This window comes from Carassius carassius, chromosome 7 (genome assembly GCF_963082965.1).
Source record: "Carassius carassius chromosome 7, fCarCar2.1, whole genome shotgun sequence".
Lineage (NCBI taxonomy): Eukaryota > Metazoa > Chordata > Actinopteri > Cypriniformes > Cyprinidae > Carassius > Carassius carassius.
The window spans coordinates 10,363,821-10,377,717 of NC_081761.1; the positions used below are offsets into that span (position 1 = coordinate 10,363,821).

Sequence of the window (13,897 nt, forward strand, 5' to 3'; positions counted from 1 at the left end):
TACTATGTCGTGTCTTCTGGGAAGACTTGTGTAATGTGTCAGGGAAATGATAATAGGCTGGAGAACATCAGGGTCTCACAGTAAACGTTGTCACATGAAGCCTTGAAAACAAGTCTTTGGGGAAGTTCAATACTGAAACTTTAAATTAAAAGCTCAGTGTGTGTGTATTCTGAGGGTGTGATCCCAGGATAAGAGGGTGTTTCTGGATGACTAATCTGGAGAGGAACAGTGCTGGCGGTGTGGTGTAATTGGAGGTGCCCCTCTTTTGAGGAGGTTAACACACTTTGATTAAGCTCTGATTAGCTTCTCATTCAGCTAAACAGGAGCTGCCACTGCCTCACTCTTTAATACGTTTACTAGTTACACACTGACTTCTCCCACGCACATACACACAGCCTTTAGGAAACCATATTGTGCTTTTAAAGAACCCAGAAATGTATTCTCTATACCCAGAACAATAAATAAATAATAAACACCTGGGAAATGATTTAAGGTCTTACCACCAATTGCCTTAAATACAGCTTCTTAGAATGTACAACCTCTGAAAATTCTCCTGTTAAAAGTTAAAAAAGAACATCTGCCGGTTTCATTAAAGATGTTGGAGGAAGGAATCTGCTTTTTACTCTTCTATCCAAAAATGTATTTGGTGGTATGATAAAATTTAAGTCAGGTGATTTATCTGGCCTTTTTATCTTGGTGTTTAAACGGTTTGTTTTTTTTTGATCATGAGACCATCTTTTTTGCATTTTAGCATTGGTGTAAAGCACAGTTTGTATTACAATCCTGAACATAGCTTATACTACACTGATATACAACCTAGAGAATATAGGCTCGGATTCACAGACAGGGCTTACTCTAGGTTAATAATATTAATATAATATTTTATGATCACTCTGTGCAAGTTTATTGCAGTTTAAATAGCCCAGACATGCATTTTAGTCTGGGACTAATCTTAAGCCTTGTGTATGAAACCGGGGGATAAGACAAAAATAAGAAAATAAATAAATAAATTAACACTTTGGCTTAGGGAACATAATGCACTTTTAACTAGTTGCTTATTAGCATTCATTACTACTGTATATTGGCTGTTTATTAGTACATATAAAGCACATATTAATGCCTTATTCTGCATGACCGTAATCTAGATCCGTTAATCCTACTTCACATTTATCTACAGTACCTTACAAACTATTAATAAGCAGCAAATTGGAAGTTTATTGATGGAAAACCCTTAGTTAAAAGGATTCACTGAAAAATGAAAATTATGTCATCATTTACTCACTCTCATGTTGTTCTAAACCTGTTTGAGTTGCTTGTTGAACGTGTAAGATATTTTTAAAGAATGCTGGTAACCAAGCAGCTGGTGGTTGCCATTGACTTCCATCTGATTACAGTACCAACAATCTTCAAAATATCTTCATAAGACATAAGAAAGCAACTCTTACAGGTTTGGAACGACATGAGTGTGAGTAAATGATGACAGAATTTAATTTTTTGGGTGAACTATCTCTTTTAATTGTGAATCTGTGTTCCAAAAATAAGTGTTAACAAAACAAAAAAACGCAACACTTTTTTTTTCATATTAACCCAGGAATAAAGAGTGTTCACAATATGTTGTCCAACCTATGCACATTATACTATTGAGAACTATTTAGCCACCTCAAAACTTAAACCGTTTTTGATAAGATGGCTCTTTAAAGTAATTTGAAAATAGATTTGTTGAGTTTCTATGAATCTATTAAACAAATACAACGTCAATTCGATTTTATAAACTTAATAAATGTAGGTTATGATTTTACAACCAGATTTTTAAAAACATGATTTAATGCCCAATCAGAGTAATTCATCACAATCTAAAAAATGGCTGAAGATGCGATTTCCTGACTTTCTTGGATGCATTAATTATTGCATTTGTCATAGCAGTGCATACATGAAAGTGACTTTACATGTGGCAACATGCAGTATTATAGATGATTTGTTTTATTTCCCTTGATGAAATCAGATGTTTCTCTCTCTCTCTCTCTCTCTCTCTCTCTCTCTCTCTCTCTCTCTCTCTCTCTCTCACTCCTCAATAGTGCAATGTTTATGGCTTCATTGACTAATCTTTAAAATCACCTTATAATGTGATTTAACACGTTATTAAATTTTGGGCACTATCTCATCTGAGGGACAAAACAGCTTACTCAGCATGTTGTATAAGCATTTAAGTAGCGATTATTGTTTCATTCATTAGTAATGGCTTAATTTAAGATGGCTGTTTGGGATTAGCTCTTAGATCAAAGTTCATGAAAAGTGATTTTCACCAACGGCTTAATCCCATTATAGAATACCATTTCAGCATACTAATTAAGTTTGATCAATGTAAGCATTATTTAGCTCATTAAGAGAGTGACACTCACTGTGCTTTTGTTGCTCTGTCTTTAACAGTTATCTGTCTTGTTGGACTTGGTTTAGTGGTGTTCTTCTTTAGCTTTCTTCTGTCCATCTTCAGATCAAAATATCATGGTTATCCTTACAGGTAAGATTTACCTTTAAGGTAAGATCTATTACTGTTCAAACTCACTCTTGCTGCACTTAAGTATGTGTTCTTGTAATATAATTTTACGATAGATTTAAATGCATCACTATGGTGGACCAAACCTGCAGAAATTAAAAATAAATAAATAAATTCTGTGATAAAAAAAAAGTTAATTTGAAATAAAATTTAATCCAGAATTATATTTTAAATTACTTTTTTTCCTTTATGTATTTATTTTACATTTATTGTTAATATTTTTTAACTTTTATTTACTTTTACTTTCATTCATTTTTAAATTTAATTATGTATTTATTTTTTAAATGTATTTATTCATGCATTTATTTATTTATTGTATTTATTTATTCCCACGTGTATTTATTTCCAGATTTATTTATTCATTTATTTATTTTTACTTTTCCATGTGCAACATGAGGGAGGCGGTCCTTGTGGATCGCCGGTAAATCATTGGTTGAGAGCTCACGCAGACACATCAGATTAAATTAATAATAGAGATCGGAGTTTGAGAGTTGGACGAGGCAGATCAACTGATATTTTCACAGATTCCCATTTATTATGTTGAATTATTTAATAGCGACTGAATTCAGTTACTTATCCTCATAGTTACATCATTAAGCCCGGAACCATCAACATCGTCAATGGTCTAAGTTGATGACGCCTCTAGACACTTGGATGTTTCTATGGCGTGTTCATTTTGCAATCACAGAGAAAATCTTCACTCCCAAAAACACTGTGAGCATAAGTTTATCGTAAACCAGTTATAGGTAAGGTCTCTAGGGTCTACTCAGTCTCAAAATGCTTTTTGGAAACACGACCCAATGGCATAAAGTTGGCTTGATATAGGGCTTGGGCATCGCAACATCATTACTTGGCGTGGCTGACATGTTGATGGCCTCCTTTACTGCTACTCGGACTACTGCGCAGTGTTTAGACGTACTCCCTCTCAGCCGTGTGTCTTAATTTGATTTATTAAAAATATATTTCAACCATGGTAAACTGTTGCTGTATTGTGGGGTGTAATAGCGCAACACATAATCGCCATGGGGAAAATAAAATGAGAGTGGATTAACTTTCCACCGCTTTCCTGCTTGGAGGCACGACCACGGAGACCATAACATCTGAATATTCATTTATATAGCTTAAGTCAACATTGAAAATAAGAGAAATTTTTCGGGTTACTCATCCAAAATACGGGAAATTTCAACATTCATCTTTTTGTTGCTATCCCTCTGCTGACAGCAAACATTCGTACTACAAAAATAACATACTACAAAACTGCTGCATTAACTAACGTTAAGCGATTTGTGAAGCTAGGTCTAACGTGACTTTAGTTACAGATTGGCATGAAATCGTGATCTCACAACAACCACGCTATCTTAAAAAGCCCAACATCACGCTACGGTTGCTTTCAAATAAGCAAAACTATGCTTTAAAAACATCTGTTTCGCTGGAAGGGCAAGGAGTAGCAACAGGACAACAGCACAGAGACTTGACAGGTCTGATGGAGGGGCTAACGGGATATTTTACAGGAAAATACTAAAACGGGAAGACAGCGGGAAGAGAGCTCAAATAGAGAACCCCGGAAAAAACGGGAGGGTTGACAGCTACTAACTACACTTTTGAAACACATAGTTAAAAGTCCATGTGTGAATGGTTGTTAGCACTAACGGTTACTAAACTAGCAGCTAGGTAGAGCGCAGCTTACCGGATTACTGTATACTGTTTGCCGCTGTTCCGGTTCTAAGATTGGCAGCTCCTGAACCCATCTATTTGTGAACTGTACATGAGACTCCAATGACTTATAGCTTCAGAACTATTCTGAAGTGTAGGCACTCACAAAACAAACAGGGTAGCCGAAGACATCTGTAATGCAAAAGTGCGTCAGCAAGTCGTCGTCGTTACTCCACTCTTTGTTCGGAATTTCATATGGATCCAAATCATTAGTAGTGCCGATTTTGTCCACATACCGGTCCCTGGCATCCCTATTTAGCTTCTTCTTCTTCTTTCGGCTTTTCCCTTCAGGGGTCGCCACAGCGAATCATCTCTATCCACCTATCCCTATCTTCTGCATCCTCCACACTTGCACCCACTAGCTTCAAATCCTCATTAATTCCATCTATATACCTCCTCTTTGGTCTTCCTCTTTGCCTCCTGCCTGGCAGCTCCATGTCCAACATTCTCCTACCAATATACTCACTCTCCCTCCTCTGAACATGTCCAAACCATCTTAATCTGGCCTACCTAACTTTGTCCCCCAAACATCCAACATGAGCTGTCCCTCTGATGTACTCGTTCCTAATCCTGTCCAATCTTGTCACTCCCAAAGAGAACCTCAACATTTTCAGCTCTGCTACCTCTAGCTCTGATTCCTGTCTCTTCCTCAGTGCCACTGTCTCTAAACCATACAGCATAGCTGGTCTCACCACTGTCCTGTACACCTTCCCCTTGATTCTTGCTGATATTTTCCTATCACACAGAACTCCCGACACCTTTCTCCACCCATTCCAACCTGCCTGCACTCGCTTCTTTACCTCATTTGCACACTCTCCATTACTCTGGACTGTTGACCCCAAGTACTTAAATTCCTGTACCTTCTTAACCTCTTCACCCTGTAACCTTCCTGTTCCACTTCCCTCCATTTCATTCACACACATGTACTCAGTCTTACTACGACTGACTTTCATTCCTCTTCTCTCCAGCACAAACCTCCACCTGCTCCCTGCTCTCACTACAGATCACAATGTCATCTGCAAACATCATTGTCCAAGGAGACTCCTGTCTGACCTCCTTTGACAACTGGTCCAGCACTATAGCAAACAGGAAGGGGCTAAGAGCCGATCCCTGATGCAGTCCCACCTCCACTTTGAACTCCTCTATCTTACCTACAGCACACCTCACCACTGTCCTGCTCCTCTCATGCATGTCCTGCACCACTCTGACATACTTCTCTGCTACTCCTGACTTCCTCATACAGTACCACAGCTCTTCTCTTGGCACCGTGTCATACGCTTTCTCCAAGTCTACAAACACACAGTGCAACTCCCTCTGACCATCCCTATACTTCTCCATCAAAATTCTCAGAGCAAAAATTGCATCTGTTGTGCTCTTTCTGGGCATGAAGCCATACTGCTGCTCACAAATATCCACTACCTTCCTTAACTTAGCTTCCACTACTCTTTCCCATAGCTTCATTGTATGGCTCATCAACTTTATCCCCCTATAGTTGCTGCAACTCTGCACATCACCCTTATTCTTAAAGATCGGCACTAACACACTTCTTCTCCATTCCTCAGGCATCCTCTCACTCTCTAAAACCCTGTTGAACAAACTAGTCAAAAATTCCACAGCTACCTCTCCTAGACACTTCCAGACCTCCACCGGGATGTCGTCAGGACCAACTGCCTTTCCACTTTTCATCCTCTTCAAAGCTTTCCTGACTTCATCCTTTCTAATCTTATCTACTTTCTGTTCCACAGAGTTCACCCCTTCTACTCTTTTTTTCCCTCTCATTTTCCTCATTCATCAGCTCTTCAAAGTACTCCTTCCATCTCCTCTGTACACTCTCCGCACTTGTGAGCACCCTTCAATCTCTATCCTTAATAACTCTAACTTGCTGCACATCCTTCCCATCTTGATCCCTCTGCCTAGCTAACCTGTACAAGTCCTTCTCTCCTTCTCTAGTGTCTAACCTAGTGTACAACTCGTCATATGCCTTCTGCTTGGCCTTAGACACCTCCCTCTTCACTCTTCACTGTAACTCCTTGTATTCCTGTCTATTCTCTTCAGTCCTGTCCATGTCCCACTTCTTCTTGGCTAACCTCTTACTCTGGATACTATCCTGTACTTCTTCATTCCACCACCAAGTCTCCTTATCTTCTTTCCTCCTTCCGGATGACACACCCAGCACCTTTCTCCCTGTCTCCCTGATTACTTTCTGCTGTAGTTTCCCAGTCATCTGGCAGCACTACCTGACCACCCAGAGCCTGTCTCAACTTCTGTCTAAATTCCTCACAACATTCCTCCTTTTTCAGCTTCCACCACTTGGTTTTCTTCTCTATCTTTGACCTCTTCTTCTTACAGACCAACAAAGTAATCTTACACACCACCATCCTATGCTGTCTGGCTACACTCTCTCCAACTACCACTTTACAGTCACTAATCTCTTTCAGATTGCCTCTTCTACATAGGATGTAGTCTACCTGTGTTCTCCTACCTCCACTCTTGTAAGTCACCCTATGCTCCTCCCTCTTCTGAAAATAAGTGTTGACCACAGCCATGTCCATCCTCTTAGCATAGTCCACTATCATCTGTCCTTCAAGGTTCCTTTTCTTAACTCCAAACTTGCCCATCACCTCCTCATCACCTCTGTTCCCCTCACCAACATGTCCATTAAAATCCGCTACTATCACCACTCTCTCACCCGTGGGAATACTCTCCATCACCTCTTCTAATTCATTCCAGAATCTCTCTTTCTCCTCTAACTCACAACCTACCTGTGGGGCATAACCACTAACAACATTCAACATCACCCCTTCAATCTCAATCTCATCACAAACTTCAGACTCATCACTCTGTCTGACACTCTCTTCACCTCCAGGACATTCCTCACAAACTCCTCCTTCAGGACCACACCTACCCCATTTCTCTTACTATCCACACCATAATAAAACAGCTTGAATCCTGCTCCTATACTATGAGCCTTGCTACCCTTCCACCTTGTCTCCTGTACACACAGTATATCCACCTTCCTTCTCTCCATCATATCAGCCAGCTCTCTACCTTTCCCTGTCATGGTACCAACATTTAGAGTTCCTATTCTCAGTCCTACACTCTTACCTTTCCTCTTCTCTGTCTGTGCACTCTCCTCCCTCCTCTACTTTTTCGACCAACAGTAGCCCAATTTCCACCAGCACCCTGTAGGTCAACGGCGCCAATGGCAGTCGTTGTTAACCCGGGCCTCGACCGATCCGGTATGCTATTCGTACTGATGATTCGCATGGTTAAATTTGGCAATGTTTTATGCCGGATGCCCTTCCTGACGCAACCCTCTCTATTTATCCAGGCTTGGGACCGGCACAGAAGTCACTGGACTGTGACCCCCATGGCTAGATTGGCATCCCTATTTAGCATATCCCTATAAATCCCACAACCTTTTCGAGATTTTAACATCTTTTTTCTTTCTCCCAACTCTGCTTCTTCTTGTTCAACTTGCTGTATGTTTACTTACGAATATCGAGCGTCTAGCGCCAAGCCAAGTTTATGCCAGTGGGTCGCGTTTCCAAAAAGCCTGAGTAGACTGTAGAGACATTTAGTGCAACTGGTTTTATGATAAACTTATGCTCACAATGTTTTGGGGAATCTTTTCTCTGTGATTACAAACTGAAGACAAGCCTTAAACCTCTAACGAGTCTCTAGAGGCGTCATCAACCCAAAAAATCATCAACGATGTTGATGGTTCTGGGCTTAATTATGTAACTATGAGGATAAGTAACTGAATTCGGTCGCTATAAAATAATTAGAAATAATACTGTGATTCTGTGAAAATGTACTGGATCTCTCCAGTTGATCTGGCACAACAATAGACTGTATAAAAACATGGGCACAACACACTCGGAAATCTGATGCGTCTGCGTGAGCTCTCAACCAATGATTCACCGGCGATCCGCAAGGACCGCCTTCCTCATTTCCATGTTGCACACGGAAAAGTAAAAAGAAATAAATGAATAAATAAATCTGGAAATAAATACTTGTGGTAATAAATAAATACATATAATAAATAAATGCATAAATAAATACATTTAAAAATAAATAAATAAATAATATTACATATACAAATGAATTAAATTATATGTAAATAAAAGTTTAAAAGAATAAAAATAAATGTAAAATAAGTACATAAAGGAAAAGGACTTTTTTTAAATATAAATTCAGGATTAAATTTTATTACAAATGAACTATTTTTGTTTTTATCGCATCATTTCTTTATTTATTTTCCTTTTATAACATGTATTTATTTATCTATAGATTCCTTTATTTATTTTTAATTTCTGCAGGAACAATTAGTTTAAGGTTTACCAGACAAATCTTCAGCACTGAATTAAACAATTAAAGGTTAAGCTAGTAAAAGATATATGATCCACTTCATATACACCCTAAGTTATTCCTATTTGCAAAGTACTGTTTAAATGGAACATACTTCAAGATGAATTATATCAGTAATAAACTTCAGTTTCATCTACCTTGAACTGCTAAATGGTAATTTGGTCAACTTTACAGTTCAAACAATGAACAATTATTATTTTTGTTAGAATAAGCTTTTTTTTAAACAAACTATTATTATTTAAACAAACTATTACTATAGATGCACATTCACACATTTAAATGGTCGCTGATCCCATAGACATAACACAAATGTGCATTTCTGTAAATTACAATTTTTTTGTAAGGTAAAAATGTATTACTATTGTTGCTATGGAAATATGAAACAGCAGAGACAGTGATTTTGATTAACTGATTTGAATCATTTGATCCCATATGCAAAGATTTATCACTTACTGATTCATTCATTGACTTGCTAATGGATTTGTTCAGTTATTCTTATTTCAGTTATAATCAATAACCAATTTAAATTATAACCGTGTGTGTGTGTGTGTGTGTGTATATACAGTACAGACGAAAAGTTTGGAAACATTACTATTTTTAATGTTTTTGAAAGAAGTTTCTTCGGCCCCTAAAGCCTGCATTTATTTGATCAAAAATACAGAAAAAAATGTAATATTGTGATATATTATTACAATTTAAAATAATTGTTTTTAAATTTATTATACTTTAAATTATCATTTATTTCTGTGATGCAAAGCTGAATTTTTAGGATCATTATCACATGATCCTTTAGAAATCATTCTAATATGATGATTCATTATCAAAGTTGGAAACAGTTCTGCTGCTTAATATTTTTTCAGAACATGTGATACTTTTTTAGGATACTTTGAATAAAAAGTAAAAAAAAAAAAAAAAAGAAGAAGCTATGTTTTTAAAATATAAATATTTTGTAATAACAATATACACTACTGGTCAGTAATTTGGGGTCAGTAATTGTTTTTCTTTCTTTTTTTAAAATAAAATCAATACTTTTTATTCAGCAAGGATGTGTTAAATTGATAAAAAGTGATAGTAAAGAAAATACTTTTTTTTTATTTTGAATAAATGCAGTTCTTTTTAACCTTTTATTCATCAAATATATTAGACAACAGAACTGTTTCCAATAATAAATCAGAATATTAGAATGATTTCTAAATGATCATGTGATAGACTGGATGTTACATGTGACACTGAAGGCTGGAGTAATGAAACTGAAAATTCAGCTTTGCATCACAGGAATAAATTATTTTTTTTAAAGTATATTCAAATAGAAAACTATTATTTTAAGTTGTAATAATATTTCACAATATTACTGTTTTTTCTGTATTTTTGATCAAATAAATGCAGGCTTGATGAGCAGAAGAAACTTCTTTCAAAAACATTAAAAATAGTAATGTTTCCAAACTTTTGGTCTGTAATGTGTGTATATATATATATATATATATATATATATATATATATACATATATAATAGGGGTGCTCCGATCACAATCGGCCGATCGTTAATGCGCATCTCGTCAGTAAAGCCGATTCTCTAATCAGAGGTTAATTCCATCATGGCCGTGATTTCACATAGAGCAGCTGTTACTACACAGAGCCGTTGTTATCAGAGAAGATGCGCAAATAAACGCTGAAAATGAATGTGGATTTGCGCATCTTCTCAGTTAACAATGGCTCTGTGTAGTAACAGCTGCTCTATGTGAAATCACGCCCCTGATGGAATTTACTGCTGAATAGAGAACAGGATTTACTGACGAGATGCGCATTAACGATCGGCCGATCTTGATCGGAGCACCCCTAAAAAAAAATATACATATATTATTATTATTTTTATTTTTTTATTTTTTCATTCAGTGAAAGACTTTGATGGCTTTTTTTCCTCCAAACACTGACTATATAGCAAATATCCTTGATTCGACTTGCGAATCAAGGATCCAAGATCTAAGGGACTTTATTTCTTCAGTAGAAAAAAAAACTAAGATTTTTAACACGTTGCAGTCTGTCAGTCTTATAAAGAAAGTGGATGGGAATTACGTCTAAAACATAAAAAAAAGAAAAAAGTAAAAAAAAAGGTACACACTCCTGAGAACGCTTTCAGGAGGGACACACACAGAAGAGTTCTAACAGTTCAGAAATTGTGTGAATCAGAGGTAAAAAAAAGCACATGAATACTGTTCAGTTTCTTGCACAGACCGATTGTTTTGTGTCTTTACACATCAATCTATCGTCACAAGACATAGGGTTTAATTTGGTTATATATAAGTTTAACAGGTAGTTTGAGGACCCCCTCATAAACGAGATGTCTCATCTCAAGGGGTTATCCTCAACAATAAAATTTCAACAAATTTCAACAAATAGTGTGCATCATGATTCCCCCCAAAATTACAACAAATCAAAATTAAATTATTTTTTACTTAAGTAAAAGGGATAGTTCACCCAAAAATGAAAATTTGATGTTTATCTGCTTACTCCCAGGGCATCCAAGATGTAGGTGACTTGTTTCTTCAGTAGAACACAAACCAAGATTTTTAACACAAACCGTTGCAGTCTGTCAGTCTTATAATGGAAGTGGATGGGAATCTCGGCTAAAACATACAATAAAACAAAACCAAATTAAACGCTGCGTCTTGTGATGATACATTGATGTGTAAAGACTGTGCAAGAAACTGAACGGTATTAATGTCATTTTTTTTTTCCTCTGATTCACGCAATGTCCGAACTATTAGATCTCTCCTGTGTGCGTCCCTCCTGAGCGCATTCTCAGGAGAGTTCTAACAGTTCGCACATTGCCGATTGTGTATTTTTTATTTTTTTTTTTGTAGGTTTTTTTTTTTCTTTTTTTTTTTTTTATTAATGTTTTAGCCGTAATTCCCATCCACTTTCATTATAAGACTGACAGACTGCAACGATTTGTGTTAAAAATATTTGTTTGTTTTTTCTACTGAAGAAATAAAGTCACCTACATTTTGGATGCCCTGGGGGTAAGCAGATAAAAATCAAATTTTCATTTTTGGGTGAAATATCCCTTTAACTTAGTTTGTTAAGCAAGTCGAATCAAGGATATTTTGCTATATAGTCAAGTGTTTGGAGGAAAGAAAAGCTATCAAAGTCTTCACATGCTTCACTGAATGAAAAATGAGTCAGTGAATAGAAGTAAACAAGAATATTTTGTTTACATAACAGATTCCTTTAAAAGCACTGAGATATATTGTAACTGGAACATTCCTTTTACTTGATGTAGTGTTCATTTACATCAAATTGAATCAAATAAAATGCATTTAAATGTACAGTGACTGTGGTTGCTTGGTAATTGTAGACTCCAGTGAATGACCTTTTTCAGTCTAAAGAAATCTTCTCATAATGATTAGATGATGTCACTTCCAGTAAGCAAACATTTAATCATTGACACTCTTCTCTTTTTCCTTCTTACTATTTTTCAGCTTCCTGATTAAATAAGGTCATGTCGTGGAAGAAAAAAGCTGCCATTCTTCTGGGGCTTCGTGTATGAATTCAACTACAGTTTGACTGTAACAAACTGCATGTGTAACCTAAGATAAATAAACTAAACTATTACCCACTGTCTGTGAGCGTGTGTGCATCAATTGAAGTCAAATGAAACGTTTTCTTGCTTATATGACCAGTTTTCATTTTTAATTGCAAATTGGGGATTGTATCCTGAAAGAATAAAAGCATACGTGAGAGTGTTAATGCGTTCATCTGTACGTGTGTGTGGCTGTTATTTGTTATTGCCATTTATGATACATCTCTTTAGACCGTTGCGCGCGCCTCAGCAGATTGTGTCCTATTTTTGTCCCCTTCAGTCTTTTTTTTTTCTCTCTCCTTATCACTCGCTTTCTTTCCTGTTTGAATATGTGAAGGAATATTCAAATATTAGATTTTTTTCCCCTTTTATTTTGGGTAGGTCGTGGAAGGGGTTTATAATCTTCTTTATTAAAACCAACTCAGCTACCACCGATCCAATTAAATTCGTTCCAATGTCGGACCTAACATATTTATTTAACTTCAAAAAAAGAGAACTGGGTGATAACGTCCATGACATTTTTCTTGGAAGCAAAGATTTCCTTAAAGGATGTAATCTAAATTAGCTGTCATCATAGACAATAATGTCAACCCTGCCCTGAATCTTCTAATACACATTTATTGGAATTTTACTTCATTAAAACTTTTTTTGTTTGTTTGTTTGTTTTATTGGTTGTCAAAGAACATTTAATTAGTGCTTGTAAGCTCAAATAATTTATCTCACCATCTGACGTCTGTAACGCCACCTAAGAAGCCTTTTTGTGTTAAAGGGATAGTTCACTCTCAAATTAAATTTTGATATGTTTTAGCTTACCTCAATGACATCCAAGATGTAGGTTTCTTTGTTTCCTCAGTATTTCCCATTTTGATATTTTTAGGTCCAACCGTTCTTGTCTGTGACTCACATAATGGATGTCTATGGTCACCACCTCAAAGAGCATGCACAGAGGAGTCAAAATTAAACAATTCCCCATCATAAGTACACATTGATGACCTAATACACGAAACGAGCGGTTTGTGTAAGAAAACGAACAGTATTTATATCGTTTTTACCTCTTGTACACAACCACGTCCAACTGATCTGAGTTCGCGAGTGCTTCCCGATGTGACGTGCGCGCGCGCTCTGGCTTAGTCTGCGCAAACGCGGAAACCGCCGGAAGCGATCTCTCGCGCATGCACATCACTCATTGTTTACCACACGCTACGCCACCATCTGCACTGTCTGAAATATAATGCAGTAATTGTAATAAATTAATGTTTATAATGCACCCTATACTCGTTGCGTTTATAATAAAAATACAACACATTACTCACTCTATTGACAGCGTGTCATTGGGTCCCTCTGGCATTGGACGTCGCCTCCAGTTTATACGTGGCAAACTAAACACAACGTGCAAAACGCTGGGTCTCAACAGCAGAGAAAACTCAGGATCTTCAATCAGGCAGGTGTGTGATGCGATACTGTCAATGTCTTGTAGCTGTTCCATTCGTGACAACATATGCTCTCCACTTCTGTTGGCATCTCACAACACTTGCTACTAAAACACCACCAATTTTGAAGAGATCTCTGTCTCTGAGGCTTGAAGACGTGCTGCTGCAGCGGATCGCTCCTGAGTACTTGGTCTGTGTATTCTGTTTCAAATAAATATGGTTGTGAAAAAAATTCAACGTTGTCTATGG

The 13,897-nt window shown here is 36.9% G+C and overlaps 1 protein-coding gene across 1 annotated transcript in view; it reads left to right on the forward strand.

The window, feature by feature from the left end:
• The window catches only part of LOC132143511 (tumor suppressor candidate 3), a 96,770-nt gene extending 84,515 nt beyond the window's left edge, over window positions 1–12,255 (forward strand). Inside the window, exons 9-10 of the mRNA XM_059553780.1 lie at window positions 2,428–2,518; window positions 12,118–12,255. Of these exons, the coding sequence (XP_059409763.1) occupies window positions 2,428–2,518; window positions 12,118–12,133 (107 nt within the window). The 3' untranslated portion in view covers window positions 12,134–12,255. The remainder of the gene's footprint in view (window positions 1–2,427; window positions 2,519–12,117) is intronic.
• Window positions 12,256–13,897: the final 1,642 nt, after the last annotated feature.